The 20,862-nt window shown below is 36.1% G+C and overlaps 2 protein-coding genes and 1 long non-coding RNA gene across 4 annotated transcripts; 2 read left to right on the forward strand and 1 right to left on the reverse strand.

The window, feature by feature from the left end:
* Positions 1-5,444: 5,444 nt before the first annotated feature.
* Positions 5,445-15,894, forward strand: cstf2 (cleavage stimulation factor, 3' pre-RNA, subunit 2). 2 transcript variants are annotated; one of them, XM_082178223.1, is made up of 15 exons: positions 5,445-5,612; positions 6,000-6,078; positions 6,168-6,337; positions 6,457-6,593; positions 8,927-9,046; positions 9,254-9,376; positions 10,627-10,729; positions 10,816-10,878; positions 12,040-12,099; positions 12,898-13,042; positions 13,678-13,835; positions 13,979-14,103; positions 15,134-15,172; positions 15,387-15,525; positions 15,696-15,894. In XM_082178223.1, the coding sequence occupies exons 1-14, from the start codon at positions 5,528-5,530 to the stop codon at positions 15,507-15,509; spliced, it is 1,530 nt and encodes a 509-aa protein (XP_082034349.1). In that variant the 5' UTR covers positions 5,445-5,527; the 3' UTR covers positions 15,510-15,525; positions 15,696-15,894. The 2 variants fall into 2 exon arrangements, with proteins under 2 accessions (XP_082034349.1, XP_082034350.1); XM_082178224.1 differs by lacking the exon at positions 12,040-12,099 and having other exon boundaries at positions 5,446-5,612.
* On the forward strand, positions 10,885-11,830 carry LOC309504945. The gene is made up of 2 exons (XR_014208237.1): positions 10,885-11,504; positions 11,588-11,830. It is a non-coding gene; the product is annotated as an uncharacterized lncRNA (long non-coding RNA).
* Positions 15,895-15,961: 67 nt separating the features above from the next.
* On the reverse strand, positions 15,962-20,862 carry nox1 (NADPH oxidase 1). The gene is made up of 13 exons (XM_082178220.1): positions 20,772-20,862; positions 20,553-20,648; positions 20,308-20,418; positions 20,133-20,217; positions 19,282-19,433; positions 18,527-18,708; positions 18,308-18,434; positions 18,134-18,226; positions 17,770-18,011; positions 17,236-17,398; positions 16,929-17,075; positions 16,698-16,822; positions 15,962-16,604 (listed from the first exon to the last, which is right to left on the reverse strand). The coding sequence occupies exons 1-13, from the start codon at positions 20,814-20,816 to the stop codon at positions 16,478-16,480; spliced, it is 1,695 nt and encodes a 564-aa protein (XP_082034346.1). The 5' UTR covers positions 20,817-20,862; the 3' UTR covers positions 15,962-16,477.

Raw genomic sequence — 20,862 nt, forward strand, 5'->3', positions numbered from 1 at the left:
TTATTGCAGCTTTGTTGTTATCGTGGTTTTGTTGTCTCTTTTGTAATATTATAGACATTTTGCGTTCATTTTGCAGCTTTATTTTCTCACATTTGCAGTGTAATTTCACATTATTTGGAAATTGCATCTTGCAGCTGCAACAAGAGGGGGCTTCCACAGAGATATGATTTAATGGAAGGGGCGTTTCCTCCGAGGAGGCAAGGGAGACATTTAGAAATTTGAATGAGAAAATAATCCATATTACAAAAATAAAGCAATGCATTACAAAATGTGACATCAAAACATGTATAAATCGCTTGTTTTTCTAAAGTAACACTGTCCAACAGCGACACTTCGCAGGTAAAGTTACAGCAGGACACCACCTCTCTCTTGCCTCCCCTGAGCCCAGTGAGTTTTAACAGACCCCCTAAAGCGTGGGGTGGGTTTGATGGGGGTTAATTGAGAATGAATGGGGAAAGTCAGGTGAGAGGATCGTGATGCAAAAACTTGAAATGGCCTGAAAGCATGATGACTGTTCTTTTTAGTGAGCAATCAGCTTGGTGAAATTAAAGGTAGGCTACATCTTCGTGTCTGTGACCAGTTTACCGAGCTTGATGACTAATGAAAATAACTTGACTATTAAAAAGTACAGTTGAACATCAGTTCACAAATAAAATATATTGTTTAAATTGTTACTGCCTTTAATTATTATTTTGGAATAGGCCTACATGTAAAAATGCTTAAATAAAACTTTGATGAGATTTATAATTGGTTTTGATAAAAAGAACGTTAGAATACAAAATAGAATTGAATTTGGTTTCTCTGTAATGTTTATTTAACCAGGAACATGTGACAACATTAAGTGTAACTGGGACTTGAATTTACATTTGATTTATATTTTAAAAAGAAACTGTGAGGACTTGGCCTCCTTATTTCAGAACCACTGCAGGCCACTGAACTTGACCTGCTATGTTGAAGAGGTTATACTGATATAAACCCCAGTGCCAATTAAAACAATGCTGTTATTATTTATAATTAACAAAGGGGGGTGGGAGTGCAATTACTGACTAATTGTCCAATTTTGTCCATATGCATTTAAGAGTGCATTATCTTGGCGTTTCGACTGTGCTGTAAAATCAAAGAGCATGCATGGTCTTATAGGGAGTGAAACCAAGGAGAAAACTTTGTAAATTACATGGGCATGTGATAAAAAATGCTGGGTTGTTTCAACAACCAGCATTTTCTAAGGTGTAATTGTTTATCTTTCAGAAACTGAGAGGCGTTAAAGAATTCAAACACTAAATTAAAGAAAATGCCTTGACTGAGTGTCTGTCTTTGGCAGTTCTTCACTGTTCCTTCACTCTGGTCTACCAAGCTTTCCAATCTTTATGCAATGCCGTCAGTGCCACAATACGTTCACAGTAGGGGTGTAACGACACCCTCATGTCACGATTCAATACATTTCACAATACTGAATTCACGATGCGATATTATTCCGATACTCCAAGACATGATAAAAGGTTAACAAAAATTTACTGTTGATTAAAATGCTAAATTTGATATTACATTGTGGGTGTAAATGAATATGCTTCGACTGATAACCCAATGCACAGGACAATTGTGACACCAGAATAAAAATAGTCATGATTCTGAAGCTGGAAATACAGAATTATTTTAGATGAATATGCTCTATCCCTGACTAGATATATTTAAAATAATGTAGGCCACTTTTTACTGGTAACGGAGGACATTTGGCATTATCAGGAAACAAATATTCCCCCACTGCATTATTATACATTGTATTCAACATTATGTAGTAGTTTAATGTATTATTGACACTAAAACTCTAATAACCTGATTTTATTCTCACACAGTCATTTTTATTTTAGGTGCACACAGTAAATATTGTCACTCACTATCCACGATACGTTGCATTTTTGTATTGCGATATATTGTGACACGATATATTGTTACACCCCTACTTCACACACATTTATTTATTTATTTTACAACCTGACCAAAAGTACAACTACAGCCCTTGTCAACTCTTATTTCACACAGAAAAGCCAAAATAACAGAAGTCAACAGAAATTCACAAGAAAGCTTAATGAGGAACTGTCATGTGATTTTAATTAAAAAGTGCATCAAGCTTTATGCACCCATTTTGCCTGAAGCAATGTAATGAAGAGAATATATTGAGATGTTTGCATATTAACCCCACAATGTCTCTGAAAAATACATCATCTGAATATTTTGATATGAACTGATATTTTCACTTACTGATTGAAATAGATAGATAGATAGATAGATAGATAGATAGATAGATAGATAGATAGATAACGACCTTAAAGCTCTGTTAAATGCGATGTAGGGGCGTAATCCGGGCAATTTGTCGGCCTGTCTGTTTTGTGTTGCTCTCACGAGCCAAACGTTTACAAGTGGTTCCATAGTGTAGTGGTTATCACGTCTGCTTTACACGCAGAAGGTCCTGGGTTCGAGCCCCAGTGGAACCAAGCATTTTTCGTGTTACAGAATGCAGAAATTTGCCTCCGAGTTTGAACGACGTCGCGATACTTCTATAAGCACAGCGTAGTGTTTCCTGGTCAACTGTGGTTCCGAACAATAACATAGGTTGCAAATTCCAGGCTGTTTGAATAAGGCCGATGGGACTGAAGAGTGCTATAAACAAATAAGTTAATAATATTCGTATATTTTGGTGGAGAATGAATCAAATCGCAACGCCATCAGCTCAACTGTAAATAAAATCCTTTGGTAATGACGGCGGCATTACTAGCGGAGTGCTAGCGTGAAGTGAAGAATAGTGTTTGTGCGACCCCTACTGTTAACTTTAATGATTACCCAGCATCACACATTTGTGCTTGATTGCCTTTCCTACACATTCAGACACCAATTAAAGTAGACTTTAATTAATGCAACTTGGCCCAGTGCTACACTTATAACTGAGCTTATAGGGCATGGTGCTAGCTAGCAATGCCATTATCAAAGATTGTAATTCCAGGGAAAAACACAAACTGATTAAATATAGGCTAAGATGCTTTGGATAAAAGTGTCAGACAAGCCTCTATTTAAATTCTCAACAGAGCGAGACACGTTTTTTGGTAAACCAGGAAATCTTTAAGCATGACATTTTAGACATAAATAGCCTTGCTAAATTGTTATACTCAGCTCTAAAATATGTTATCTGCTGAAAATCTCTAATGACCACTGGGGGGAAATGGCTGAAAAAAAATCATGGAAATTAATTGGTGGAGATGATTGTTTAATTCTGAATGCACAGGCAAATTAACATTCACTTACATTGATATAAATACACGTTTATTTTATTAGTTGCCTATTAGTAATGACATAAAATGAACATGAAGCTAATACTGAATATTTGTAATGCCAAAATTGAGTTTGTTCAAATGACCTTGAATATGTGACAATTTCCAGACTAATCAAATTGCAACTAACAAAAAGCTTAAGGACTTCTGGCAAGTGAGGCCTGTCTTATTATAGACCTCTTTTAGGCCCCAAAATAAGCTGAAGTAAACAATCTAATACATACAGATATCACTTCTGGAAAGAGGTTACTCTAATCCACATTTGTAAGCATTACTGTTGTCATAAATGTATATATAATATCAAATTTCCACTCTCTATAATGATGAGCAAAATAAATGCTGAACAATGTAGTTTATAGAAGAGAGAGGGCATTAGATTGTCTTCACTGAATAGATTTACTGAAATATAGTTATAGCTTATCATGTCATTATAATTTCTTGATTTAATGGCAGTGTTGGAGCTGTCCAAGGTTCTGAAGAAATTCATATTACATGATTTACAGTAAATAATAAACAAAACAACATGCTCTTGATTAATTTATATTTTATAAGATAAAATAAATAATAATAATAAAAAAAAACTGCTGATTCTACTGATTAACTATACTGTGTGAACTCACACAAAACACAAGACCCTCAAAGGCTGTTTGATGCTCACACTCGAATGCCTAATTTTACAGTATTGCAAGAACAAATCAAAATCCTTCTGTGATCACATGTATTGTGATTCTTTTTTCATCTCACAAACAATATTTAACGGAGAGTTTTGAGTTCAGATTTATTTAATGTTGGTTTCTTAAAAAAAAATAAAAAAAGCAAATAAAATAGATTCTTTATTCCAGTGCCTCTCAGGGTACATGGTTCACAGGGGGCCTCAGTAACCGAAAGGGGCCACAGGATGTATCGGAGGGAAAGTTCAACCACAAAATGGAAATTTTGACATCATTTACTAATCCTCATGTTGTTTCAAACCCATTTTCCTGACTTCTTTTGTGGAACACAAAAGGAGACGTTTTGAATTTTGTTTTGAATTTCTGCTATTTCATTACACTGAAAGTAGGAACCAAGGGCTGTCAGGCTGCAAAAAGGATACAAAAGTATTATAAACGCATTATAAAGAGACGACTCATGCACTATACTCATGCACTATATTCCAAGTCTTCTAACAGGAACACTGTACAAATCAAGAACTGACAACATATATTTCGTAATCTGCATGTAGAAAAATCCATAACTTTAATTTCCGTTTGAATTTTTAGTTCCTTAACAATTTAATTTATAGCTTATTTATAGTAGTTATTTGTAGTTTTATAAGGCCTATATATTGTTCTAAAGCAGCTTTGCAGAAAAAGAAAAAGAAAAAGAAAAAGAAAAAGAAAAAGAAAAAGAAAAAGAAAAAGAAAAAGAAAAAGAAAAAGAAAACGAACAACCCCTCAGTTAAGCTAAAGGCATGAGAAAAATCTCCCTAAGATATTTAGGTTGATAAATACACATGCACTTCTGAGCTCTCACTGTGACAATTTGTTTCATTTGCTGAGATAACACTTAAGAGATAAGCCTATTATTCATTTTGTGTTTTCTTTAAAAAGTATTGGTGTTCTGCATCCGATGAACCTGTGGCATCAAGAATCGGCTGTTTCATATTTTGTTTTCATTCACTAAAAATGTAACAATTCTTTAACAAAAAATCTCAAAATGTAGGCTATATTAGAAGACCCACACCCATAGAGGGACATCACAAGTTCTATTTTAAGAAAAAAATATAAAAAAGAAGAAAAAAAAGAAAAAAGAAAAAAAGAAAAAGAAAAAGAAAAAGAAAAAGAAAAAGAAAAAGAAAAAGAAAAAGAAAAAGAAAAAAAGAAATCGAATTATTTAATTCATGTTAGTGTGGGCTAAATTCCATAAACATAAACCCCAACCAGCCACATTAATATTATATATTCTATAAATAAATAAAATCCAAAAATAATTGATTGTGAGCTTTACAAAGTATTTTATTTGAATTATAATTTTTTTTATATAATTTTGGTAAGCTATATAATTTTGTTGTGCAGGGGAAAAAAGCGCTTGCTCGGACTCTTATTTTGAAATATCAATGTACCGGTTGTGTAGCACCATCTATATTTTTCCCACACGGTTTCCGGCTTCTCATCGGTCTTTTCTGATGCTTTGGTCGTGTTTACTGTGACTTTATCATTGAACATATGGCGAATTTAGCACTTGCCGCTGCAGCAGCCGCAGCTGCTGCCAGGGATCCTGCCGTGGACCGCTCGCTACGTTCGGTTTTCGGTATGTGTGAAGAGTTTGGATTCGTTTGTTTCTTGTATGTAACGTTACCATTCTGTTTCATTAGCCGCTAAGCTAAACCGCACTAACCTACAACCTGCCTTAAATTATGTACCACTTTATCTGACTGTTTGGTAGACTCCTACATTTTTACTAGAATTAATATTTTTTGCATACATGTTCACATACACATCATTAGTTGTAAAACTACTGCAGATTTCATACGGTCCCTCTGCTAAGTTTTGCAATGGACGTAATGATTCAATGGTGTAAGTGATAAAAAGTGTTAAAACAAATTGAGTAGCTCCTAAACAGATGCTGCAACAGTACATCAGTGTGCATGTGCAACATGATTTCTTATTTCCATATTTGTTTGTTTTTTGGTAACAGTGGGAAACATCCCATATGAGGCCACAGAGGAGCAACTGAAAGACATCTTCTCAGAGGTTGGACTTGTCGTCAGTTTTAGGTATGCACGATAATGCTTGAAACAACGATATGCTCTGGTCACTTTGAGGAAACCTGGTGCTGATCTAGAATTAAAAAAACATCTTGCAGGTTGGTGTATGACAGAGAAACAGGTAAGCCAAAGGGATATGGCTTTTGTGAGTACCAGGATCAGGAGACAGCGCTCAGTGCCATGCGTAACCTGAACGGCAGAGAGTTCAGTGGCAGAGCCCTCCGCGTCGACAATGCTGCTAGTGAGAAGAATAAAGAGGAGCTCAAAAGTAAGTTTCAGTACTTTTTAAATGTAATATTCCACCCAAACAGAGTTTGAAAGTTTGACTTATAAATCTTGAGTTATAAAAATGGCTGTTTTGTTTGAGCTGCATGCTTGTTTCCTCAGGTTTGGGTACTGGTGCCCCTATTATCGAGTCCCCTTATGGAGACGGCTGCACAACAGAAGAAGCCCCAGAGTCCATCAGCCGGGCAGTAGCCAGCCTGCCCCCTGAGCAGATGTTTGAGCTTATGAAACAGATGAAGGTGACTTTTGGAAAGTGGCTTGTTAAATTTAAAGGGCTCATATGATGCTATTTTAAAATATAATTATTTCGTTTTTTGTGTTAATAGAATAGGCTAACATGCTTTAATGTCTGTCTGAGACGTGCTGATTTCTCCAAAACCCCTCCTTACTAAAAGCTTATAGTGCTTTGATTGGCCAGCAGACCCAGTGCGTTGTGATTGGCCAAACACCTCAAGCTTGTGTCGGAAATGTAACGTCACCATAATCCCAAGCTTCAGCTTCCAAGGCGTTAGACAATTGTTAACATGCAGTTAAAGGGTTAGTTCACCCAAAAATGAAAATTATGTCATTAATGACTCACCCTCATGTCGTTCCAAGCCCGTAAGACCTCCGTTCATCTTCGGAACACAGTTTAAGATATTTTAGATTTAGTCCGAGAGCTTTCTGTCCCTCCATTGAAAATGTATGTACGGTATACTGTCCATGTCCAGAAAGGTAATAACGACATCATCAAAGTAGTCCATGTGACATCAGTGGGTTAGTTAGAATTTTTTGAAGCATCTCAAATACATTTTGGTCCAAAAATAACAAAAACGACGACTTTATTCAGCATTGTATTCTCTTCCGGGTCTGTTGTCAATCCGCGTTCACGACTCTGCAGTGACGCTGCTAACGTAAGACGCTGCTTAGTTCTTCGTCCGTGTATTCGGGTTCAAATAAATATGGCTGGGCAAAAAAATGCAAGTCTTCCTCTGTGTCGAAATCCTTAGGCATGTTTGCGAAGATTGTTTTGTTTACAGCGTGCGTCTCCCTCAGACTGTAAACGAAGCTCGGGCGCACCAGATAACACGTCAGCAGCGTCTTACGTCAGCAGACATGTCAGTAACAGACCCGGAAGAGAATACAATGCTGAATAAAGTAGTCGTTTTTGTTATTTTTGGACCAAAATGTATTTTCGATGCTTCCAAAAAATTCGTACTATCCCACTGATGTCACATGGACTACTTTGATGTCGTTATTACCTTTCTGGACATGGACAGTATACCGTACATACATTTTCAATGGAGGGACAGAAAGCTCTCGGACTAAATCTAAAATATCTTAAACTGTGTTCCGAAGATGAACGGAGGTCTTACGGGCTTGGAACGACATGAGGGTGAGTCATTAATGACATAATTTTCATTTTTGGGTGAACTAACCCTTTAATTATGTTGTTACCGTACCGTAGTTTTACCGTATCAGTTCGAGCCGAGTCAGATTCTGAAAATGCAGACGATTAACCCAATCAATCGAAAACAACTTTGCAAGCTTGACTTGAGCAGACCGTTTCACAGTGGTAAGTAGTATATTTGGAAGTTGTATATAGCCGGCGTTGTACTGTCCCAGGTTCAGGAAGCTGTCCTCTGTAAAATGCTCTCCACGAAAACACTACAGTTTTCTGAAGGCCTTTTTATTTTTTTATATTTTATTTTTATTTTTTATACATATGCCATTGGGTGGTCATTATGCTAATATTTCACATTGTGACGTAGTAGACGTTTAAGGAAGTAATATCTGTACTTGACGTTTTGGATCTGTTAGATCCCTTTGTGGGAGACCAAAAACTTTGCAACTTTAAGGATCATATTCATGCACAAACAGATACATTACACACTAAAGAAAAAGGTAAAACATTAAAAACCCAATAAGAGTGATATTTCAGATCAAATGGGTCTAAAAATAGCTGGAGAAAGCAAGTTACTTAAACCAATAGTTCACCCAAGAATGAAAATTCTGTCATCATTTACTCATGTCATTTTAAACTCATAAGACTTTTGTTCATCTTCAGAACACAAATATTTTTAATGAATTCTGAGAGATCTATTCCAGCAAAACATTGACGTTTCAGAAAGTTCATAAAGACATCAATAAACATTGATCAACACAGATTAAAAAAAAGATTTCTTTTTCTGTGAATAAAAGCTTAAAGTAAATCTTTTTATCATAAAAATCTAATGTTTCTTTTCAGAAGAGTTGGATTAGACCGGATTAGATTTATGTGGATTAATTTTAACGTGTTTTTATAAACTTTTTGAAGTGTGAAATTCATGGACTTCCAATGTTGGGACAGAAATCTTTCAGGTTTTATTAAAAATATCTTCATTTGTATTTTGAAAATTAGTCAAAGTCGTACAGGTTTGAATGACATAAGGGGCGACAGATATTTTTTCATTTTTGGGTGAACTTAGCACTTCATCCTTTATCTGCTATTTATTATGTATTTAATTTTATTGTTCCAAGTAATCTGATTTAAAATGAATTGTTGTTTTGAAGTGATTGTTAGAATTCTGATCCTGTTTTTTTGCTTGTACAGCTCTGTGTGCAGAACAGTCCCCAGGAGGCCAGGAACATGCTCTTGCAGAACCCTCAGCTAGCTTATGCCTTGCTGCAGGCTCAGGTGGTCATGAGGATTGTGGATCCTGAAATCGCTCTGGTAAGATCATTAAAGAGGAGTGCATTACATAGAAGAATGGAAAGTGTCTTAGTACATGGATTGGACAGACTTGGGAATGTCTTAATAACCTTCTTAAATAAGCACTCTTATAAATATCAAGGATTTTGAAAGTGTTTTTAACCAAATGTTTAGTATGTGGCATTTTAAACTGTATAAGATAGTCAATAGAAAAATCATCTCTTACAGAAAATGCTTCACCGTCCGGCTGTGGTTCAGCCCATAAACCCGAGCCCTCAGCCTGGGCCGGTGCCGGTACCTAACCAGCCCCTCCCTCAGCCCAATGTCCCTGTCTCTCAGCCACAACCAATGGTCAGTATTACATCTTTCATCGCTTTCTGAACACTTGTATCACGAGATGCATGTAGTGCTTTGTCTGTTATGATACACTACCATTCAAAGCTTGGGGGTTTTAATGCTTAAAAAAAAAAAGAGGCTATTATGCTCATCAAGGTTGCATTTTAATCGAAAGTAAAAAATAGTCATATTGTGCAATATTTTGCAATATTATAATAAAAAACTTTTTTCTATTTTAAATTAATGTATTCCTGTGATGGATTTCATATCACATGATATTTCAGAAATCATTCTAATATGCTTATTTAGTGCTCAAGTAACATTTCTGATTAATAGAAATAGATTAATAGAAAGTAAAAAAATAATAAAAAAATCACATCTGAAATATGTTCGTCAATACTGTAAAATTTTGATTAATTTAATGCATCCCTGCTGAATAAAAGTCTTGCTGGCCCCAACTTCTGAAACTTTTTTACCCTTTTGTGCTTTAACATGGACAATTTTTCACTGATTATGCTTAGTATACCAACGATTTGTTAGGGCATGTACATGTTATGACAATTTAAAGCTCCAGTCCGTAACTTTAGGCACTCTAGCGGTTAATAAACAGAACTGCATGTGTCTTGCATAAGAACATTGTAGCCGGAGCTACTTCTCTCTGTTTATGTCTATGATGAGTCACGCAGGTACTGGGCTACTCCGCAGCGGTTCGACTACGACCCGAGCCAGTCTAAAATAGTCAGAATATAGACACTTATTATAAGTGTACCTTAGTGATTCAGGATAAGACAAAAACACGGTTTGGAAAATGGATTCATGATGTACTCATTATATAATTTCTGTAAATTTTGAACACACAAAAAAGTGAAGAACTGCAGCTTTAAATAAAACCCAATAAATGCACTTGGATATTTTCCTCCTGAAACTCAGTTTTGCTTGGCATGTACTTTGTATGAGAGAAATAGAAAGTCTTACTGTTATTTTGATGTAAAGACTGAACACATTTCAAAATCTCAAGTTAGTGTTTTTATTCCATTGTGATTTAAATAGTTTATTCATAATGACATAATAGTCATCAGCATTTGTTCTACATAAAAAAAAATAATTGTCTTCATTGTCAGATATGCTCTGTAGTCTTTCAGTGAATGAAAAACAGCTCATGGTTGATATTTAAAAAAAGTTTCAGTTGGGTTCATGGACAGTTAAGCCGTTCTCTTCATTCATGGCACTAATGAGTAATTTTCTATTGATCCTGTGACTCACAGCCAGGTATGCATGTGAACGGAGCCCCTCAAATGATGCAGCCTCCACAGATGGGGGGTGGAGTACCTGGACCAATGCCAGGACAGGGACCCATGGGACCAGCTGGTAAGCCCAGTTGTCCTTGCAGTACTTTGGCGCTTGTGTATCTGTGTGCATAGATAGCAGTTTACCTCTGCTCCCTCCCTCTACAGGTGGGATGCAGCCTCAGATAGGGATCCCTCCTGGAGGCCCTGTGCCCATGGATAGGGGACCAGGTACTCATTTAAGGCATTACCAGTGCATTACTCATTTAGGATATTATAAGTCATAGTGAGAAAATGATCACATCGCTACATGATTTCTTTGTACCTCCTGAACACCATTACCAAACCTGTCCACAAGAAAGCAGTATTGGGCAAGCTTTTATGTAGATATTTCATTTTCGTTCTCATCTTTTCAAGGTGAAGTGTGTGATTTCTAAGTTGTTGCTGTCACCTAATGGAGTTACAAAAACAGTTTTATCAAAAATTCTGTTTTCAATTGGTCAGAAAGTCCTGTAACAAACTCTCAACATTTGGTTGAGTCTTAAATATTTTAATTGCATTAAAGTGCTTAAAATTATGAAATTACACACTTTACCTTTATAATCACCATTTTAGGATGATTGCCATCAGCCGATGACTGTGCATGATAGACAGAAGTGGAATTTCCCACTTACGTCAGATCCAAAATTAAAGCCTTTATACCTTTAAATATTTTTTGTAAATTTAAAAAGTGTTTAATTTGTAATAGATATTATAACTTTGTGTATGCTACTGTTAAAAATTTGGGGGTCAGTAATTTTATTTAATTTAATCTTTTTATGTTTATTTGTCAAGGATGCATTAAATGAATAAAAACTGTAAAAAAAAAAAAAATATATATATATATATATATATATATATATATATATATATATATATATATATATATATATATATATAGATATATATAGATATATATATATATAGATATGTTTCCACAAAAATATTAAGCAGCACAACCATTTTTAAATGTGTTTAATAAGAAGAAATGTTTCTTGAACACCAAATCAGTGACACTGAATACTGGAGTAATGGCTGCTGAAAATTCACAGGAATAAGTTGTATTTCAAAAAAATTTATATTTGATTTTTGGTCAAATAGTTGCATCCTTGGTGAACAAAAGAGACTTCTTTAAAAAAAACAACGTACTGACCTCAAATTTATATAAGACATCGATCTTGATTTCTTGATATTTATACAGTATCTGCATTAGCCAATTAGAAACCCATATCGACCCCTACTTTAACCCATGTCCATAAACATCAGTACAAGCATCCCTGGGTAATATCAGTAAGTGCTACCGTGCGCTGTCTCAGTTCTTTCTCCTGTTCTCTTCACTTAATGCTGACCCAGGAACCCTTCAAGACTCTTCTGTGGGAGCAGCTGGGCAGGCTGCTATCGAGCGGCCTCAAGGTATTATGGGTATAACTCTGGTCTGCTCAAAACAGGGCTGTCAAGACTGTCTCCTGCTCGTTATCTTACCCCTATGTGCACCTTTTGGAGTCCACTCCTTCTGTCGGCATACCCCTAAACACCACGTCTGAATTGACAGCAGTGTGTGAACTTTGTGGCAGTTTGCAATTAATAAAGTGCAACTTCCAATCATGTCAAAGAGAGAGAATGACTCAAAAACATTGTAAAGCAATATTCGTTGATTAAAACATGTTCATAAATAGTGTTGAAACATAGGTGTGCCTTTGTTTGTCTCTAAAACAAAAGTGCTTGACGCATTGTAAACAGTTTTGACTTTTTTTAGTGTCCGAATCCAAAACCTGAACAATGAAGTCTTGTTACCTAATGGAATGTGCCAGTGTAGCAGAATAGAGATGAGTATTTATGAGTTTTACTTTCTAAAGATGTTGAAACCCTTCGGTATGAAAGTCACTGTGACAGGTGAAACAGTATCCTTTTGTTTCTGAAATACAACCTTTTTGTTTCCTTTAGTTTAATTTCCTTGACACTCGAGGAAATGCCCTGGTGTATCATAACGGTGTCATACCTTGGAAATTTGTGTTTAACAATACAACAACATTATTCTTTTTTTTTTTTTTTGCATAAAAGGACATGTCCATGTTTTGAAATGTTTGTGTAATGCACTTTGTCACTAGTTTCTTTCATCATTATGATTCTGTAGACAGATCTCTTTTAGAGTCTTGTCAGAGTTACAATGCATGCACTTTTCTTTAAATCATAATTGTTCTTTGTTCTCAGTGCCAATAGTAGACCCACGTGCCCCAATGCGAGGGGCCCCGCAAGGCCCTCCAGGGATCCCACCCAGAGGCCTTCTTGGTGATGGTCCGAACGACCCGCGAGGTGGATCTTTGGTCAATGTTACTGGAGATGTGGTGGAGCCAGGGTAATGCCTACTAAAAATCTGTTGCAGTGACATTCAGAATAGATGATCACAGGTCATTAGTTTTGTTAGCTTAATTTTTTCCCCCTTTATGCATTTGCTATTAACCCTGTAAAGTCTGACAAATGAAATAATAATCAGGTAAATAAAATATAATGGAAAAAATTATCATTTAAAGTCATTGTTTATTAAGGTTTGAGGTTAAGGTTTTTTAAATGTTTTTAAACGTAGTCTTATGGTCACCAAGGCTGCATTTACTGTACATACAGTAAAAACTGTTGTGCTGATTTGGTGCGCAAGAAACATTTCTTCTTATAAATGTTAAAAACAGTTGTGCTGTTTAATATTTTTGTGGAAATTGTGATAGATTTTGTTTCAGGATTTTTTGAATAGACAGATCAAAAGAACCACATTTATTTGAAATGGAAGTCTTTTGTAACATTAATATCTTTACGGTCTCTTTTCATCAATTTAATGCGTCCCTGCTTTCTTAAAAAAAAAACTGAGCCTAAACTATTGAATGGTAGTGTACATCAGACTTTTATGGCAATTTATTGACCACTAAATCTTTTTTTTATTGCTTTTACAGTTTAAGTTAATAACGAAAGCTTATTTTTTTGCTTATTGTTCACGTACAGGCGTGGTTACATTGGAGGCCCTCCGCAACATCAGGGGCCGCCCATGCACATGGCTCCCCCAGACATGCGTGGCCCTCATGACATGAGAGGAGGACCCATGATGGGAGAACCTAGAGGCCCTATGATGGACCAGCGTGGTCCACCCATGGAGCCAAGAGGTACTTGAAGATGTGGTTTCACTTCATTTGTTGATTTGGTTTGTATATCTGTAATACTGGTTTTGCTCCTTACTGAAAGAAAACTCTGATTGAAGGATTTCTCTTACAAATAAGATTTTTAGACCTTTTCTTAATTCCTCAAGGTCGTGATCCAAGAGCTGTTGATGCTCGGGGTCCGATATCTGGCCAGAGGGTTCCTGTTGCTGGTGGAATGCAGGGTCCCCCCCCCCACGGCATGGCACAAAGTGCACCTCCAGCAGTGAGACCAGTAAGATTTCCACACTCCTATAGTTTGCTTTTTTTCAAACGTTTTAATACTTCAAATGTAATCATAGCCTTGTGAGGGACCCCCTTCCTAAAATATAAAGGCAACTATGTGTTCAAGTCAAAAGAACCTGTGTTTGTTGTACTAAACGTGATTATTTAAGGAAAGCAGGTTTGCAAAATTGATTCGCTTTTATTTGCCATTGTCCTGAATAAAAAAAACAAATGATTAAAAATGAACTGGAAACTATTTACTGTGTATTAGGTTATAAGCTTTTTTTCCATTCAGTATTAATATTAAATACAGCAGCTTTACAAAAAATAGTACTAAACAGAATTATTAAGAAAAACAAAGCCCTTAAAAAGATGCAAATAAAACAAAAAAAATTTTATCAAATGAACACCCCAAAAGTTTGGGGTGTCTCATGTTCACCAATACTGCATTTATTTGATGAGAAATACAGTGTCAAACTCTAATGTTGTGAAATATTATTACAATTCAAAATTACTTTTCTATTTTAATATATTTTTAAATGTAATTTATTCCTGTGATGGCAAAGCTGAATTTTCAACAGCCATTACTCCAGTCTTCAATGTCACATGATCCTTCAGAAATCATTCTAACATGCTGATTTGCTGCTCAGGAAGCATTTCTTATTATTTGTATTATTAATGTTGAAAAAAAAAAGTTGTACTGCTAAATGTTTGTGAAAACAAATTATTTTTTTTTTGTCTTTGATTTAATATAAAGTACGTAAGAACAGCATTTATATCAATTATATATTTTTATATAGTCTTCGCTGTCACTTTTAATCAATTTAATATCTTCTTGCTGAATAAAAATATGAATTGTTTAAAAAAAAAAGTCTGTCTGACCCCAAATGGTTTTCATTGCAAAGGAAAAATAATGTTTTCCCCAAAAAATCATGTTCATTTCAATTTTCCACTGCAGCCCCTCTCTCGGAGAGCAGTATTCAGCTTGCAGGACTTAATTCAAATATCTGCATGTTTTAATTCTGTCTGTCTTTTAACAGGGTCCTACGTCAGATGTGTCATCACAAGACCACGAGAAGGTGAGTAATTTTATTTTATTATTTTTCACACCCTTTTCAGATCAGCATCACTACATCCTTAAGTGTTTCACTGACCAGATTTTCCAGAATTACTTGTTGACATGTTGATTTAAAAGTTCACAGGTTAACCACGCTTCAATTTGAATCTTTCATTATGTAACAAGGTTTCTGTCACGCAGATACTAATCTATGTGCTGTGTTTCCACATTCCTAGGCTGCCTTGATTATGCAGGTCTTGCAGCTGACCCCAGAACAGATCGCCATGTTGCCACCAGAACAGAGACAGAGTATCCTGATCCTGAAGGAGCAGATTCAGAAGACAGCAGGCGCCCCCTGAAGACTCCTATTGTGATGTGAGCGCTTTTGTTTCTTTCTCATCTGTCCTAAAACAGCTTATTATGATAATTACAGGCTCTGTGACAAAGTGGAACATGTTTTTTTTTGTTATGTAACAGAATGAGACATGGTTAATTTGGGTAAGTGCAAGTGTGAAAATCTGACTCTACAACTCATGTGATTACAGGAACATGCGCATCCCATCGGACAACCATCACCTGGATTCTTTTGTATTGGTTTGCAAGAGTTCCACATCTGTAACTTCGTTGTTGTTTTTGTTTTCTAGTGATATTTTCTTATTTTAAGTGAAATCAGTTGTTTATTAATAGTAGTGGTTCACAATTTTCTGCTAATGAAAAAAATAAAGAACTGGATTTTGAAATAAACTGGAATTTTTTTTTTTTTTTTTTACATACAAATAATATTTATAATGTACAGTATTTAAAAAAAAAACCTCTTTTGTATGATTACACAACCAGTGACTAACCAAATGTGACATGTAAGATCAGATAATGTGTGATTCTTTTTCACTTTCATAAGGAGCAAAAATTTCCAAAAACTCAGTACCTTTTCAGCAGCTTCTTGCCATGCTAATTTTTGAGCTGTGCACGTATTTACACAAGGAGTTATTTATAAACACAATACATTCTGATGTAGGTCCTATTTCCCTAATTCTTGGTGATTCATTTCTAACCAGGAACTTGAAAAGCCAAACCTTGAAAAAATAAAAAAATACAATGAGAGGACTTTTGACCCAGACATGGAATTAGTTCCTTCCAGCAAGTTGTTCACTTTCCAGCAGGAAGGTTGTCGCGTAGTTTTCACACACTTTTCACGTAGTGTCACAGTAACAGAGAATCACTTAGATGGAAAGATTTGATAAATGACAAATCCTGATACTGCTGAAGAACACAATCCCTAGTGCACAAGTCTTTCAAGAGAATTAGGTTTCCTGTAAAATATATTTCCTCAGAAGTTCTCTTTGTTGAAGTAAAACTTGGTTCTCCGTGGATCCACGTCCGAATACTTTGCACATTTCTTCTCCAAGACCTCCGCTAAGGCTTGTGGGCCACACAAGAATGTTCCAACCACAGACCTGTTGATATTTAAAATAAAATGTTAGTGTTGGGATATTTTATGAGCATCATATGTAGGAAGCAATAACATGATGAAAAGTTTTAAAACGTACGACGGGTTATCTTGCCGAACTTGCTCAAATTCTCTATCCCAGTTCGGTCGGCCATAATGAGTCTTCTGCTTTAAGCCGGTGATGATATCTGTATCCTTATCGAAATGCACCATTGCATGGTCTGCCTGTAAACGCAAGATTAGATGTTCTGTGACATGCACACATTACTCATACTTCAATTAAGTTCATCGTACTTTTCATATCACAGGAGATTTATTTTTTTGCACCTACATGACTCTGGTCCCATCCGGTGAGATAGAGCTTATATGTGAGGAAGTCCCTCATTCCTCGTTCCTCCATTTCTTTCTCAAGGACTTGTAGGAGATCTGCAAACCACTCAAAGGCATGTGTCTCCCTACAGAGCCAGTAGAAGTAAATCTAAACACAAAAGTTATAAATGGTAAGGAAACTGAGTTTCAAGGAATGCCGGACTTTGTTATCTAGGGCATAAAGCCCGTTGTAATATAACAGCAACAACAGGAGTTATTGTACTTGACCTTTGCACTAACTTCCTTATTTAAGTCCCAAATGTTCTTACCCTCTTTGTTCGTAGTTTGGGGTTGGAGTCTTTAAACTTGTACCAGATGGACTTCAGGATAGAGGCAAATGGGGTCACTCCAATCCCAGCACCCACCAGCATGCTGACCTCGTAATCAAATACATCCTCGCTCGCGGTTCCAAACGGCCCGTCCACACCCATCCTGACACAAAAATAAAAGATCCATACATTATTCTTGATATTTTGTTTTCACCAAGAAACCAAATAAATTAAAATGGACAATTCGTAATTTATGGAATAGTCAGTGTTTATTATAAATGATTTATTAATCCATGCACATCATATTTTTTGGAAATCTGTGTGCCCTCATAATTGTTGATCAAAATAACTTCCCCCTCCCCGCCCTACATTCTTACGTGTTTCACTCAGACATACAATATGTCACAATAGGGAAGAAAAGGCTATTGTATCTTCTGTTTCATGCATATTTTAAAGTTGAAATTAAACAGCAATTTGAAGATTGCATGAATATGTTGTGCCCAGAGAATAAGTAAAATGGCAAAGAGTACATACTTAGGTCCTTGCCCACCCTCTGGTAGCTTTTCGACCATACTGATGAGCTTTTCAGTCCAGTCTCCAACTGAGCGGATGTGCACACTAAAGAAGTCTTCCTCCGGGGCTGATGTCATGGTGAATGGGTGCCACTCCAGCTGAGAGATGGCTGGGCAATTGAGGAACACATACTGGCCGACTTCCATCTTGAATCCAGACTTAACCAGCTGTAGTTCCAACACTTTGGATGGGCGGATTACAATCTAGTATACAAGCATGAATACAGTTTATATATTTGTAGTTTTTTGTAGTATATATTTATTAGTTTATATATATATATAAACTATATATTTGTAGTTTTGTCAAAACGTTCATGACAACACACCTTTCTATAACTGACAGGCTGCATGTAGCGAATGAAACGTAGAAGCCGCTCACAAAGGTAAATGATCATCGGTCCAATCACCCACATCCATGTCTGCAACAGAGGATTCAGCTCAGCAACCACCAAAAATAAATTTATCATAGGCTTGTGCATTGTAAATTTGACAACTTTTACCTGAGGAAACCCTCCGGCAAACTGCGGGATTGGACATTCAGGTGTTTTCCCCCAGATCTCTGGCCGGTCTTCGCAGAGATCATTATTGTGAGGTGGATCGGTCTCTTGCTGACTTCGCACAATCCGTCTAGAAATAAACCAAACCGCATGTTTACTTGCTGTTAATAATCTACTATAAATCAGTTTTAAAATTGAGCTCAACCAGTAAATAGCCCTTACCCTGCACCGTGGAAAACCAAGCCAGCAAAGAAAATGATGAAGAGGTGATGCGTGTACCAAAAGACCTCAAAGTAGCTCCTGCGAATGACTTCCATAGAGGAAGTGATAATAAGGATGAGGGCAAGAGTTATGACGACACCTGTGAGACCCGCGATAGAGGTGAATACAAAAACCGTTGGAGTCTGGAGAGGAAGGAAACAAGATTAGAGCAGGCATATCACACCTCAGAAAAAAATAAAGTATAGAGCTCATTTGTAATGTACCGTTCATAAGTTTGGGGTTGGTAAGTGTTTTTTAAAAATGTTTTTGAAAGTAGTAAAAAAACAAGGCGGCTGCATTTATTTGATCAAAAATACATATTCCTGTGATGGCAAAGCTGAATTTTCAGCAGTCATCACTCGAGTCACATGATCTTTCAGACATTTTTTGATAGGCTTTATGATAGGCTGATTCGGTGCTCAATAAACATGACTTTTTATGATCAGCACAGTTAAAACCGGTTTTGCTGCTTAGTATATTAGCGGAAACATGTTACTTTTTTTCCAGGATTTGATGAATAGAAAGTTAAAAAGAACAGCATTTATTTGAAATAGAAATCTTTTTAAACATTATAAATGTCTACTGTCACTTTTGATCAATTTGATGCATACTTGCTTAAAAAAAAAAAAGTATAAATAAAAAAGAAACCCCACATTTTTTAATGGTAGTGTATATCAAAAACCTTAATAAAAGTAACGAAAAGTACAACAACTCACCGTAGAAGTGGAGCGAATGGGATTAAGGTAAGTAGTATCTAATTCAGGGGAGTCGTCAAGAATGGACAGATTCCCGGCGAGAGGCCCATATCGACCATCTAAGCTGTTGCTGTACCACTCCACGTTAAGCAAATGAGCGACAGTGTGAACCGCTGCATTAAAGAAGCATTTCATAAGGTCAAAATCAGATACCATGTCAAAGTAAAAATTTAAAAACATAAAATGTCTGTTACAACAATTCTAATTTTTGTTCATTAAAATAGTTTACTGGCAAATCTGAATTTAAGTTGAAAATATGATTTATATATCCATGCAGAACCCCCTCGAGTAAGTTGTTTAATAGAACTTAAAATACAGCATTTTGGACTAAAACTTCTTTGGATGTTTCTTTTTTAGTTTTTTTCTTTCTTTCTTTTCTGATCTATCTTTTCACATTGAAATTTGAAAAACCTAACATTTCCTGCTGGATAAAACTCTCTTCAGCCAGACACAAACGTGTTAAATACTACAGTCAGCTTCTTACAAAATCAAAACTTGGTCAATGTTTATCCAGATTTGGCCTAGATCCTAAAAGAATAACACTACCTGCAATGCTATAGGGTTATCATGGGTGAAATACTCAGACTACCACTCAGACTGTGATTGATGTGTTGTTAATAATGAGAAAATGTTTGATTATGTATCCTGTTGCATCAGAGCATGAAAGAAAGAAAGAAAGAAAGAAAAATGCCAGTGTGAATGTTTTGAATAGCTATGGCACATGTGAGCTCTTTCTTGTAATTCAGGCGGAAAACCAAGCCTACTTTATGCACAACAACTTCCTATTAAGTTTTCAAGGAAAAGTTGTTTACCTGTCATTAGGGCAATCATGTAAGCGACCAATTTGTGGAAAGTCAGGTTTTTGTCCAGCTGTTTCCTCACTGTTCGTCCACAGCACTAAAAAATGGACATGAGGGCAAATACTTACAGAGGGTCTCATATAGGCTACTATCTCAAACACAAAGGTACAAGTGTGCAGCAACTCACCATGAAAGAGCCACGGATAAGAGACAGCAGGTTGCGACAAACTGGTAGAAGAATCAGCATACAGTTGAAGTTGAGTACAGCAGCTGGAGCTCTGGCCCAGGACAGTGCAGACTAAAAGAAACAGTCCCTTAATACTTTCTCTCTTTTTACTACATAAAAAGATGTTATTAAATAGCCTACATCATTTACTTCCTATTTTCTCTTAGAAAACGCTTTGAAAAATGCTTTTTTTCTGTCAAACTTACCCCTAAAAGTTCACGAGTGTATTCAAATTGTGGACCCTGATCATAGAATAAGTAGAAGTGGACAAACAGAAAGATGTTGATGGCCATCCACACCACCTACAAATACAGATCATAAATATCTTCAGATAAAAAGATCGACTTACTTTAACATAAGGTTTATAGTTAACTGCATTATCAATTTTTTTTATACAAATAGCAAGCAAAACAATGCCTAAATACCACGATGAAAGCGCTCAGCCCGTGATTGATTATCCAGTTGACCATCTTTACTCTTTAGCGCTGCATAAACGAATGAACAACACTCCTTGCA

The sequence above is a fragment of the Leuciscus leuciscus genome, assembly GCF_965113295.1.
Source record: "Leuciscus leuciscus genome assembly, chromosome: 8".
Lineage (NCBI taxonomy): Eukaryota > Metazoa > Chordata > Actinopteri > Cypriniformes > Leuciscidae > Leuciscus > Leuciscus leuciscus.

Coding starts and splice junctions, on each gene's coding strand:
- nox1 (XM_082178220.1), bottom strand. CDS start 20,816: ATGGTCAACTGGATAATCAATCACGGGCTGAGCGCTTTCATCGTG. Junction 20,649..20,771: donor GGCTGAGCGCTTTCATCGTG/GTATTTAGGCAT, acceptor CTGTATTTGTAG/GTGGTGTGGATGGCCATCAA. Junction 18,012..18,133: donor AGCCTGTCAGTTATAGAAAG/GTGTGTTGTCAT, acceptor CTTGTATACTAG/ATTGTAATCCGCCCATCCAA.
- cstf2 (XM_082178223.1), top strand. CDS start 5,528: ATGGCGAATTTAGCACTTGCCGCTGCAGCAGCCGCAGCTGCTGCCAGG. Junction 6,594..8,926: donor AGCTTATGAAACAGATGAAG/GTGACTTTTGGA, acceptor TTGCTTGTACAG/CTCTGTGTGCAGAACAGTCC. Junction 10,730..10,815: donor GGGACCCATGGGACCAGCTG/GTAAGCCCAGTT, acceptor CTCCCTCTACAG/GTGGGATGCAGCCTCAGATA.